The sequence below is a fragment of the Mandrillus leucophaeus genome, unplaced genomic scaffold (genome assembly GCF_000951045.1).
Source record: "Mandrillus leucophaeus isolate KB7577 unplaced genomic scaffold, Mleu.le_1.0 Scaffold382, whole genome shotgun sequence".
Taxonomy (NCBI): domain Eukaryota; kingdom Metazoa; phylum Chordata; class Mammalia; order Primates; family Cercopithecidae; genus Mandrillus; species Mandrillus leucophaeus.
The window spans coordinates 2,254,830-2,268,366 of record NW_012104054.1 but is presented as its reverse complement, the minus strand read 5'-3'; the positions used below and the strand labels follow the sequence as shown (position 1 = coordinate 2,268,366).

At 40.6% G+C, this 13,537-nt stretch overlaps 1 protein-coding gene across 1 annotated transcript in view; it reads right to left on the bottom strand.

Annotated features, from left to right (window-relative positions):
- Positions 1 to 3,609: 3,609 nt before the first annotated feature.
- ZBTB11 (zinc finger and BTB domain containing 11) overlaps positions 3,610 to 13,537 on the bottom strand; it is a 29,674-nt gene continuing 19,746 nt past the window's right edge. Inside the window, exons 7-11 of the mRNA XM_011990786.1 lie at positions 10,302 to 10,446; positions 8,883 to 9,000; positions 6,957 to 7,115; positions 6,672 to 6,847; positions 3,610 to 5,853 (exon numbers count right to left, since the gene is read on the bottom strand). Coding sequence (XP_011846176.1) covers positions 5,336 to 5,853; positions 6,672 to 6,847; positions 6,957 to 7,115; positions 8,883 to 9,000; positions 10,302 to 10,446 — 1,116 coding nt within the window. The 3' untranslated portion in view covers positions 3,610 to 5,335. The remainder of the gene's footprint in view (positions 5,854 to 6,671; positions 6,848 to 6,956; positions 7,116 to 8,882; positions 9,001 to 10,301; positions 10,447 to 13,537) is intronic.

The window sequence follows — 13,537 nt, the reverse complement described above, 5'->3', positions numbered from 1 at the left end:
AAAAAAAAAAAAAAAAAGAAAGGGAATGTCCTAGGGCTCCAAATATGAAACTGAGTTGAAACTGCAGTAGCCTCTAGTAGATGAGATTGCCAGTCTCAAAGGGATTGGCTTTGGACAGCCAAACGGTGACAAGAGATCAGGATTTGGGTACACAAGAATAGAAACTGACAGCTCTACACAAAGCTGGGCCCAATGAAGAGCTTTACTTTCAGTGGAAACACAAATCAGAAAAAAATCCATGCGCCACCCCAGAGAGAAAAGGATATTGTCTCATGCCGAGCTTCAGGTGGGCCAAAAGCGTCCCCTGAAGAGGTTTTTTTTTCAGACGGAGTTTCGCCCTTGTTGCCCAGGCTGGAGTGCAATGGCATTATCTCGTCTCACTGCAACCTCTGCCTCCCTCCCAGGTTTAAGCCATGTTCCTGCCTCAGCCTCCCGAGTACCTGGGATTATAGGCATGCACCACCACGCCCGGCTAATTTTGTATTTTTAGTAGAGACAGGGCTTCATGTTAGCCAGGCTGGTCTCGAACTCCTGACTTCAGGGGGTCCGCCCACCTCAGCCTCCCAAAGTGCTGGGATTACAGGCATGAGCCATGGCACCCTGAAGATGTGCTACAAAATAGGCTTGTTCTAATACTGGTTTAGAGTTCAAATTTACAATTATTCACCTGGGAAACAATAGGCTAAGAAGTTGATGGAAATATAGTACCTAGCCACTGATACTCCTGCAGGAACCTAGCAGAAGAAAACAAACTGATCTGGAAGGACTATCTTCAACCTAGGTAGGTGGCGTAAGATTCCCTAAAATAAGGTCATTAGTCCATTTGGGCTGCTATAGCAAAATGCCATAAATGCATAATTTGTAAATAACATACATTTATTTTGTCACAGTTCTGGAGGCTGGGAAGTTCAAGATCAAGGCTCCGCTAGGCTCCGTGTTTGGCGACAGCTGCTCTCTGCTTCCAAAATGGAGCCTTGTTGCTGTGTTCTCACATGGCACAAGGCCGTAAGGCAAAAGCTAGTAGCTTCCAGCCCTTTTACAAGGCACTAATATATTCATGAGGGCCTTGCCCTCATGACTCAATCACCCCCCAAAGCCACACCTCAATACTGCTGCATTAGGGATTAAGTTTCAACATGAATTCTGTAAGATATAAACGTTTCAACCATAGCAGGCCCTATAGGAGTTGAACTCATACTCCAAAAGATAAAAGTACTTGAAGGGCTGGGCACAGTGGCTCACACCTGTAATCCCAACACTTTGGGAGGCTGAGGTGGGTGGATCACTTGAGCAAGGAGTTCCAGACCAGCCTCCATAACATGGGGAAACCCCATCTCTACTAGAAATACAAAAAATGAGCTGGATGTGGTGGCATACACCTGTAGTCCCAGCTACTGGGGGCTGAGGTGGGAGGATCACCTGAGCCCAGAAGTCGAGACTGCAGTGAACAATGATAGTGCCACTGCACTCCAGCCTGGGCGATGGGAGTGAGACCCTGTCCAACCCCCACCCACAAAAAATCTAGTAACAGTAGTATTAAACTTCAAAACTTCAGATGGCTGGTAAAATTGCAGTGGTATTTATAACTAATTGGTCACAACCAGTTACAGATTTCTTTGTTCCTTCTCCATTTCCACTGCTTCACTTGACTAGCCAAAAACAAACAACAACAAAAAAACAAAAAAAACCCCAAATCAAATCTTCAAATAATAGACTACAAAATAAGTATGGTGTATTTAAGTGATTAAAGAAATTATGTATCTTTGCTCCACACATTTCAACAACTAGTTCTGATAAATTTATAGGATTGGTGAAGCAAAGGCTAACTTTTACTGCATATGTGCCAAGCATTGAATGTAAAACCCCTGTTAGGAACCTCCAAAAAGATTAGATTTGAAAGAAAGAATCAGGAACAGAAAGCATCATCAGCCCAGAAAGCATCATTGGCCCAGTGCAGTGGCTCACACCTGTAATCCCAGCACTCTGGAAGGCTTAGGTGGGAGGCTCAGTTGAGCCTAGGAGTTTGAGACCAGCCTGGGCAACATGGCGACACTCCATCTCTACAAAAAATAAATTATCTAGCTGGGCATGGTGGTGCACACCTGTGGTCCCCACTACCTGGGAGGCTGAGGCAGCATTGCTTGAGCCCAGGAGGTCAAGGCTGTAGAGAGCCGTGTTTGCACCACTGCACTCTGGCCTGGGCAACAGAGACCCTGTTTCAAACAACAAACAAAAAAAACATGCCCACACTAGTTTATACCAATGCTATGAAAACAACAACAGGGGGGAGAAAAAAAGCCTGAAGGTTTGCATTAGCTCTAAATCCAACAGTTTAAGTAACTTGTGCAATTATGCAAACCCCTATTGGCTTTTAGTAAAATGAACATATTAAAACCTATTAGAGCATTACTTCATTTCTATTGACAATACATGCATTTCAGGGAGTAATAGCAGTGATTCAAATTGCTTAGTAGCAGTAACAAGTAGCCAAAAGTGCTTAAGGCCTCCATATTTGATCAGGAGACACCCATAGTTTTTGGGTCATCTCATGACAGCAATATGCTTTATGTTTCTAAAAAGGAATTGTTATAAATTAACAATGCCCTCTTGGTAACATTAAAACTGCATTGAAGTTTTGGAACCTTCTTAACATTTGTTTCTACATGGAATTTATATAATTTACAAACTTAAATTATTTCAAGTTGATGGTTGATGGCACAATATATAATCCTGTGACAAGATTGTAAAACAGAAGAGTTCCCTGATATCCTCGCAGGACATGCGACAGGGGTGTGGCTCATCTGTTCAGCCAAACCCCTTACAGGAGGGGAAGCACACAGACAGGCAAGTGCGGGAGCCAGATTGAGCACTTTTGGGCTCTGGCCCCACAGTAGTGTCTGGTGGGGGTGGTTGCAACTGCCAAAGCCCCAGTGGGCATGTTACAGTGCTCCTTTAGCTCTGCTGTCTACAGATGGCGTTAAGTGTTAACTAGCTCAGTGCCCTCTTAGTACCTGGGTTCTTGTCCAGCATCCAGGAAGAATCAGGTCACATGGACAAACTGAAGGATGGTAGATGCGGGGGATTTTATTGCGGGATAAAGATGACTCTCAGCGGGATGGATGGGGAGCTGGAAAGGGGATGGAGTGGGAAGATGATCTTCTCCTGGAGTTTAGCTGTCCCATGGCTGATCTCCTTTCCCGCCGTCCCCAGCTGAACTCCTCTGGGCATTTAGATGCTCCTCTCTTCTCTCCTTCTCTGCCATACCACTCTTCTGCTCATGGAGCCTGGGGTTTAGGGTTTATATAGGTACAGGATAGGGGGGCATGGTGGACCAAAAGGCAACATTTGGACATCGAAACAGGAATGCCTGTTCCCATTTAGGGCCATGGGTTTCCAGGCTTTTGCTGGGGAACTGCCCTCTTCTACCCATTATTTCCTTGCCTCTTGTCCCTATCAATTATATTTAAGAGTAAGAAGTTTTAATATTAAGTGTTCCTCCAAATGTTATTTTTTAGTGTTTGATTTCCTTTCTCTTTTAAAAAAAAATTAACACATCAAGTAACAACTGATTTATGAACTGAAAATAGTAACAAGCTCAACTCCAAAGTCCATGCTTTTAAACAAGATTCAACATCTTTTATTTACATGTTTATGACATACATTAATGGTCATATACAATTTTTAAACTAAATCTAGTAACAACAGAGGATGGAACATAAAAGACACAATTCCAAATTTTAGTCAGGTTGAAATGCTTTTTCACTAACTGAAAGATAAGATAAATGAGCAGCCATTATAAAGTTAAGGGCTGTATGTCAATTCACTTCTTAAAATTGAAAGTCAGCCACACAGCTGGTAAAACAATGGGAAATTTGCAAATGCAAATATATAATGCATGCATAGCTATCACATTTATTCTTTATCCTTAAAGCCATTTTTAAAGTAAACTGGGAGAGGCATCTTAATAATATATGTACATCAAGGCACATTCTTTTCTTGTGCTTTAGGAATGATTTACATGTGATCTGCTTATGTCTTAATTTTATACTTTATAATAGCTTCTAATACCTAAAAGCTTAATTTTTAACAATTATACCTTGAGTGGTAGTTTCCCAGAGAGAAATGTGGCATCTCTCATGGTTATTTTCAAAATCAGAAAATAGGATAGCTTGAGGAGGTGGGATTTAAAAATCAAACATATGAATTAATATAACTCAGTTTTCGTAACCTTTAAAAATAATTTATCTTCAACAATTTGGTGGAACTGTAATCAATTTCTTCAAGTATTATACTATGAGGGCTGCACTGAATAATTTTCAATATTCTGAAATTACCTGACAATTACATGGTATCCACAGAGCCGCTGTGAATATCTATATTGCTATCCGATTTCTCAACTGCAGTTTTTCAACCAAATTAAACAATTAAACATGATACAAAAGCTGAAAACATACCAAACCTAGCTTGTTTGTTCATTAACTTGTTCATTCTTTGCAAATAATGAGAATTTTTTTTTCCATTAATTGTCGTATGTTATCAAGGAGAATTTTCCCATCAACAGTGTTAAATAACTCTGTTCTTTTCTCATGGTCAATTTGCTTGCCTTGAAGAAATAGTATAGTAGGGTTTTAATAAGCATTTCATGCATTTTAATGGCATTTTTAAAATTAGCTATTCATTTATGGGTTCCTCATATAGATAAATATATTGTGCAAACTTGATTACAACATGTAACTCATTAAGTGCTTTAAAACAGAATAAAGAATCCCTGACTTAAAAGGGGATAAAATAAATAGTAAGTCAAGAATCACAGATCTAAAGCATTTAAAAAACGTAATATACCTATGCATCCTACTGAAATGCTTTATATTAGAATTTTCTTTTTAATCCATAAACAGGGCAAATAAATCACAGAATCTCTATATTTTGAGAATAAAACAGAAGAAAAGCCAACTGGTGCAGCCTTTTAAATGCAAAATGTATAATAAAGTAATGTCAAAATGCAAATGAAACTGTACAGTTTTAAATTCAGTACAGTCATTTATAAACATTAATTCATGAAAGGTATATCATGATAAACCGCTGCCATCAAATATTAGGTTGCTGCAAAAGTAACTGCACCAACCTAATAGATTTGTTTTCAATTTCTTTACACTAAATGGACTTTTCTATAGAACCCATTGGCCAGACAAAATGTTTGGAAATGTTATGTTACCAAACAGCCCAGAGCTTTGATATGTAAACTCCAAGCAGACAGTCACATAGAATTGTAAACAAATGTTCTGTGAGTTCAGTGTACAAGAGATGTCACTTCTTTTTATCTTCATTAACATACTCATTCTCCTTCTGAAATATGTGCTACCTCTACTTTAACAGTTTGAATAGCTTCTGCAACTTCAGATAGCTTCTGTCCTTGCTGTTGTGCCAATACATAATTAACCACTTGCATAATACTTTGGTCAGAAAGTGTAGATACCGATGGATACTCTTCAGTAGCTGCAACAGCTTCCAGAGCTTCCATAGTTTCTCCTGTCACTACCACAGTCTCAAGTTCTTGAGGACCACTGCTTTCTTGTTCCTGCATGTCTGCTGTTAAGATGCTAACAGCATGTGCCACTTGAGTTCCTTGGTTATGAAACTGAAGGGTGTCTTTTTCCAGCATAATTTTGCAAGGCACATAGTCTCTGTGGAATTTTGTCATATGTTTACGGAGTGTTCGAGCATCTATGTAGGCTTCACTACATACAGGACAGACATAGGGCCGTTCACCAGTATGTGTTCTGACGTGGCGTTTTAGAGATCGGGCATCAGCCCAAGCAACTCCACATGTTAAGCACTCAAATGGCTTAACTCCTAAAAAAAGAAAAAAAAACACGTGTAGTGAGGTGCAAGCACCAAAATATACTTAAAACTGCCTACCAAACTTCCTTTTATTAAAAAGTACAGTAGCTCATAAGCCTTTCTATCTTGACTGTGGCAATCTTTTATTTAGGACTCAATGGCTTTCCTTGGAATAAACAAGATTCTGGGCCGGGCGCGGTGGCTCACGCCTGTAATCCCAGCACTTTGCGAGGCTGAGGCAGGTGGATCACCTGAGGTCAACAGTTCAAGACCAGCCTGACCAACATGGTGAAACCCCATCTCTACTAAAAATACAAAAATTAGCCTGGCGTGGTGGCGGGCGCCTGTAGTCCCAGAGGCTGAGGCAGGACAATCGCTTCAATCTGGGAGGCAGAGGTTGCAGTGAGCCAGGATCGCGTCACTGCACTCCAGCCTGAGTGACAGACTCTGTCTCCAAAAAAAAAAAAAAAAAGAATAAACAAGATTCTGAACTATAAATCTCTCTAAAGATCTTCCTATGGACAGATGTGATTGAGACAAATTTTAGTTTCTGTGCATAATCTCATTTATTCCTTCACTCCTTCAAAGTAGAGGTTTCAAATAGTTTAGTTCAGCATAACAATGTGGATACAGAATTCAGCTCACTAAAAAAGGAACCTATTTACATATACACAATAATTAGGTACTCAGGTTCAGGATTACCTCTGTCATTTGAATAAAGATATGAAATTAATCTTTTACCAAGGAAGGTGAAAGAGCTGGTAAAGGGAGAATCACTACTGGATTGGATTTTATTCTATAAGGATACATATAATACCAAGTATAGTTACCTTCATGGTTGTTCATGTGTCTCCTATACTCTCTTAGCTGAGTGAATTTTCTTCCACATTTTTCACACACCCGTTCCAGGTTTTGCTTTGCTCTTCCTTTTTTCCCATGGGTAGCTTTCTTTACATGCCTTCTGAACAAAGCTTTTTCATAAAATTCTTTGCCACATATATTACACCTAAAATAGGGGAAAAGACCAAATTATTTTGTCCAAAGAAGCAGCAGTCATAATAATCAGAGTACACACATGTATCAATTAAGTTCAGCTCCTTCTCAAATTTACCCACCTATAAGGCTCAGTGACAGAATGAGACTTCACATGGGAATACCAATCTTTCTTCCAACTATAGCACTTATCACAAAATTGGCACTGGAATGGCTTCACACCAAGATGTTTGTTCATGTGCTGGCGAAGATCTCTAGCTTCAAAGAAACTTTTTTCACACCTGCAATAAAGTTCAGTTACCCAATTGGATAATCTTATTCCTTTAAAACAAGTTTCCAAGAATGCAGTAACTATTTTTAGTTTTTTAGAACTCCAAAAGATGATCTCAACTTAAAAGAATTCCCTAATTTTCCAATCTTGCATAAAAACTACAGGGTTTTAGGTTCTTTTCATCTTAAGGCTACTAGAAATGTTTTAGAAAGAATCGTGCATACTTCCCAAAGGTTATTACAGAGGAAATTTACTATTATCTCTCTCTCCCCTAAGTGACCCCGCTTTGAGATCCCTATTCAACCCTCTCACTCTCAGTCCATGTGTTGAGGGGAGGCTTTACCTTTGACCCTAGGGATACAGCAAATGACTTGGGCCTAAGTTAACCACAACAAAGCATTCCCTTGGCCATAGTGATTAACTCAGGGATGACTGACTTAACTTGATGTAACTGGAGTAATCCTCAGGGCTTTGATGAACTACCAGAAAAGAAGTTTGACAATTTGGAATCTGAGAGGATGTGAGACTGAAACCACTGCCACTGTCTTGTCCATAGGGTGCCTCAGAGAAAACAAGTGCTAATGAATTTGAATCCAGTTTACATTAAACCACCCAGACTCCCAGACTTTATATTTAATTCAAACCTGGTCGGGTTGAGTGTACTTTCACTTATAACTAAAAATGTATTGATAACAAACTATCTTTGTTGCAGAATAAGACTAATTAGAGTAACATCAACAGATATGTCCAGTAGGAAGCTCCAAAAGCCCATCTCTCCACAAAAGCAGAGGATAAACTGGCAAACTGTTACAATCAACCTTACCAGGAACTCTGAAAACTAAAAGCTTACAGTGACCAGACATATGTTTAACAAAGAAAAAAAACTGTTGAATCTCTGTTAAGAGAGCTTTCTGATGTACCCCTGAACCTAAAAGTTAAAAAAAAAAAAACAAAAGAGAGCTTCCTGGCTTTTTTTTTCCCCTAAGAGACAGGATCTTGCTATGCTGCCTGCCCAGACTAGTTTTGAACTCCTGGCCTTAAGCAATCCCCCCACCTGTTTCCCAAAGTGTTGAAATTATAGGCATGAGTCACTGCGCCCACCCTAAAATGACTTTTTTTCTTTTTCTTTTCTTTTTTTGAGGCGGGGTCTCACTCTGTCTCCCAGGATGGAGTGCAGTGGTGCGATCTTGGCTCACTGCAACCTCCTACCTCCTGGGTTCAAGTGATTCTCCTGCCTCAGCCTCCCAAGTAGCTGGGACTACAGGTGTGAACTACCACGACAGGCTGATTTTTGTATTCTTAGTAGAGATGGAGTTTTGCCACATTGGCCAGGCTGGTCTCAAACTTCTGACTTCAGATGATCTGCCCGCCTTGGCCTCCCAAAGTGCTGGGATTACAGGCTTGAGCTGTTGTGCCTGGCCCGACTAATTTTATGTTATATGAATTTTACCTCAATCATAACGAGATTTTGGGAGGCTCTGGAAAATGCAGAGGACCCGGGAAAAGAAACTGGCTGGCAGTGAGACTTTTCTTTCCCACACCCCCACTTCCAGGTAGTACATCTGAAAATCTTAAATCACTTTAAATGAGTGATTTGTATGGTAAATGATTTACATCTCAAAGACGTTAAAAATAGTAACCCTCAGGCAAGAAAAAAAGGACATTAAAATCAAGAGTAAACTGAAGTTACAGTTTAATATTATCTTCAAATATTTTTTTGAAAACTAAGTAAAAACGTAATTAAATTAATTGAATGCCCCACATATTGAATACTTACTGAGTACAATGATAGCCTCGAACCTCAGGCTTTGGTTGGTGTTTCTTGAAGTGCTTGCTGAGTCCAGAGCCCCTATGAAAAGACTTTCCACAAACTGAGCAAAGGTACTTGGACTCTCCTATTAGAAAAAATCAAAACCCTGTCACATATCCAGCAATCAGTCTTCTTTTAACAGAATTCTTTTTTTTTTCTTTTGAGATGGCATCTCACTCTGTTGCTCAGGCTGGATGGAGTGCAGTGGCGTGATCTCGGCTTATCACAAACTCCGCCTCCCGGGTTCACGCCATTCTCCTGCCTCAGCTTCCCGAGTAGCTAAGACTACAGGCACATGACACCACGCCCAGCTAATTTTTTGTATTTTTAGTAGAGACGGATTTCACCGTGTTAGCCAGGATCGTCTCAATGTCATGACCTCGTGATCTGCCCGCCTTGGCCTCCCAAAGCGCTGGGATTACAGGCATGAGCCACCACGCCTGGCCTTTAGCAGAATTCTTTATGTTATTTCAGAAGTAACTTTACCAAAGGGACATGGAAGCTGTAAGATTTGGCAGACATCTAAGAATAACAATAAACCATGTCAAAATCCCCATTTCCTCTCAACAACTACAGTACTATCAGAAGGTATGATCCAAAGAATGTGATACAGTTGTATGATCTACGGATTGTAACAGTAATAGAGTTGAATACAAGTTGCAGCAGATATCTACCCTTCATTGACTATTCCCACATTTTTGCTTTAAAACATCTAAAAATAAGTATGCATGGACAAAAAATATAAGCCAACTACTATGTTGACGATTATGTCTGCCTACCATTTAACTTTTTAAAAGCATGATCATTTCTTTATGCCTGCATTTAAATTACGCATGATTTTAATACTTAGTACACATTTTTCTACACTGAGGGAAACAACGAATATTCTATACACAAACACAGCTGTAAAACCAGATCTAAGAAAACGCTTTTTAAAATTAATTAATTAATTAATTTTTTTTTGAGACAGAGTCTCGTTCTGTCACCCAGGCTGGAGTGCCGTGGCGCAATCTCAGCTCACTGCAAGCTCCGCCTCCTGGGTTCACGCCATTTTCCTGCCTCAGCCTCCCGAGTAGCTGGGACTACAGGAGCCCGCCACCACACCCGGCTAATATTTTGTATTTTTAGTAGAGGTGGGGTTTCACTGTGTTAGCCAGGATGGTCTTGATCTCCTGACCTCGTGATCCGCCCGCCTTGGCCTCCCAAATTGCTGGGATTACAGGCGTGAGCCACCGTGCCCAGCCTATGCTTTTAATTTTAAATACTGTCTCATACAAAATTGAGCACACATGACTATCAGTTTATGAATGCAATTTCTGGTATAATTAAAGCATAATCATTAATAGTTTATGAAATGTAACTATGTCAACATAAATTTCTCATTACCTGTGTGAATACTCATATGTTCTTGAAGACTCCGTTTGGTAACAAAAGACTTAACACATAGTTCACACTGGAACTGCTTTTGGGATTGATGAAGACTCTGATGTAATTTTAGACCATGCTTATAGATAAAAGTCTTTCCACAGACCTAAGACAGAACAGCGGTGATTAAGTCAAGAAAACAAAAAGGGAGATTGTTTCTGAAGAACGAGGACAGAGAAAATGAATATATTATTTTAAATAAATATTTAAATTATTTAACTTAAACATAATGACAAAGTGAAAGTTGAAACCAACTTGAAAGCTGACCCCTCTTCTGATTCAGTATTCAACATATATTGTTATCTTAAAACCAAGTGATTACCAGAGACTCTCAAAATAGTAAAAATCAGACAAATCTCATGCTATCCTTGAGACCGGTAAATAGTATACCTTATATTAAGAGACATGGAAGCTTAATCAAGAACAATATATCATTTCCTGTTACACCAACAGTGCTTTTCAAACTGTGATGAAGAACTAATTTTTTTTTTCCTTTTCCATAATCCACTGGGAGAAATTTTTTTTAAGCACAAAAATTTTTGTTAAAAATGATGTGACAATGCCAAATTGCTATGACAGTTTCTACATGCTTACTCTCTATTTCTCTACTTATCGTCCACAGACCACACATTCTGAGTAGTGCCACATGGGAAGACAAGAGGCCCAACTCATACTTGGTATTTAAATTTATGGCTGGGTGTGGTGGTTCACGCCTGTAATCCCAGCACTTTGGGAGGCCGAGACAGGCAGATCATTTGAAGTCAGGAGTTCGTGACCAGCCTGGACAACATGGTGAAACCCTGTCTCTACTAAAAAAAACAAAAAAACAAAAATTAGCCAGGTGTGGTGGCAGGCGTCTGTAATCCCAACTACTTGGGAGGCTGAGGTAGGAGAATCACTTGAACCCAGGAGGTGGAGGTTGCAGTGAGCCAAGATCGTGCTACTGCACTCTAGCCTTGGTGACAGAGCAAGAATCTTTCTCAAAAAAAAAAAAAACAAAAAACAAAAAACAACCCATAAATTTACAAATAAAGTAATCCTTAGGACTTGGCTTCAAAATAACTGGTGGAGCCGGGCACGGTGACTCATGCCTGTAACCCCAACACTTTGGGAGGCTGAGGTGGTTGGATTGCCTGAGCTCAGGAGTTCAAGACCAACCTGGGCAACATGGTGAAACCCCATCTTTACTAAAATACAAAAAATTAGCTGGGCGTGGTGGCGTGCGTGTGTAGTTCCAGCTACTCAGGAGGCTGAGGCAGGAGAATTGCTTGAACCCGGGAGGTGAAGGTTGCAGTGAGCCAAGATCGCACCACTGCACTCTAGCCTGGGTGACAGAGTGAGACCCTACCTCCAAAACAAACCAAACCAAACCAAACCTGGTGGAGTGGGGTTGGGGGTGGGAGTAGCGTAGTGAATAATAGTATACATAAAACACATGTACCATGAGCTGGTAACTACTGAGGTTGGGTGAAGGGTACATGTGGGTTCAGCCCATTCTCTTCTAAAATAATAAAAAGGTATAAAAGAGAGAAATATAAAAAAAGTCTCACTGGAGGCCAGGCACAGTGACTTATGCCTATAATCCCAGCACTTTGGGAGGCCCAGATGGGAGAACAGCCTGAGACCAGGAGTTCAAGAGCAGCCTGGGCAATATAGCAAGACCCCTGTCTCTATAAACATTAAAAAAAAAAAAAAATTAGGTGGGTGTGGTGGCATGCACCTGAAGTCCTAGCTACGTGGGTGGCTGATGCAGGAGGATTGCTTGAAACCAGGAGTTCGAGTTTACTGTGAGTTAAGATAATGCCACTGTACTCCAGCCTGGGTAATAAAACAAGGAAGACCCTGTCTTTAAAAAATCTCATTGAAAAAGATACTTGCACATGCATGTTTACAACAGCACAATTCACAGTTGCAAAAATATGAAACCAGCATAAATGCCCGTAAATCAATGAGCAGATAAAGAAAATGTGTATATATATACACCATGGAATACCACTCATTCATAAAAATGAACAAAATAATGGCATTTGCAGCAACCTGGATGGAATTGGAGACCACTACTCTTTTAAAAATTAAGTTTTTTTTGAGATGGAGTCTCATTCTGTCGCCCAGGCTAGAGTGTAGTAGTGCGATCTTGGCTCACCGCAAACTCTGCCTTCTGGGTTCCAGCGATTCTCCTGCCTCAGCCTCCCGAGTAGCTGGGATTACCGGTGTGTTCCATCATGCCTGGCTAATTTTTTGTATTTTTAGTAGAGACTGGGTTTCACCATGTTGGCCAGGATGGTCTCGATCTCCTGACCTTGTGATCCGCCTGCCTCGGTCTCCTAAAGTGCTGGGATTACAGGCATGAGCCACTGCACCTGGCCAATTAATTTATTTTTTTTGAGATGGAATTTTGCTCTTGTTGTCCAGGCTGGAGTGCAGTGGCACCACCTCGGCTCACTGCAACCACCACCTCCCAGGTTCAAATGATTGGAGACCACCACTACAAATGAAGTAACTCAGGAATGGAAAACCAAACATCGTTATGTTCTCACTCATAGTTGGGAGCTAAGCTATGAATGATACAATGGACTTTGGGGACTTGGGGGAAAGGGTGAGTTGGGGGTGAGGCATAGAAGACTACACCCTAGGTATAGTGTATACTGTTCAAGTAATGGGTACACCAAAGTTTCAGAAAACACCACTAAAAAACTTATCCAAGTAAACAAACACCACCTGTTCCCCAAAAACTATTAAAATACAGAAAGAAAAAAGAAAAAAATCCCATTGGTTCCAAACTGTTTTTTAATAAAAATACTGAGTCAGGCCTGGCATAGTGCTCACGCCTATAATTCCAGTACTTTGCGAGCCTGAGGTATGAAGACTACTTGAGCCCACGAGTTTGAGGCCAGCCTGGGCAACATAGTTAGGCCTCATCTCCACAAAATATTAAAAAATCAGCCACGCACGGTGGTGCACACCTGTAGTCCCACCTACTTGGGAGGCTAAGGTGGGAGGATGGTATAAGCCTCTGAGAGAGGGAGGCTGCAGTGAGCCGTGATCACGCCACTACATTCCAGCCTGAGAGACAGAACAAGACCTCGTCTCAAAAGAGACAAAAAACCCCAAACTGAATCATACTCATATATAAGGCTACAAATTTCTAGTGCGACTAGAAATTTTTCACTGTTCCAAACAGCCCAAAGCTGGCTAAT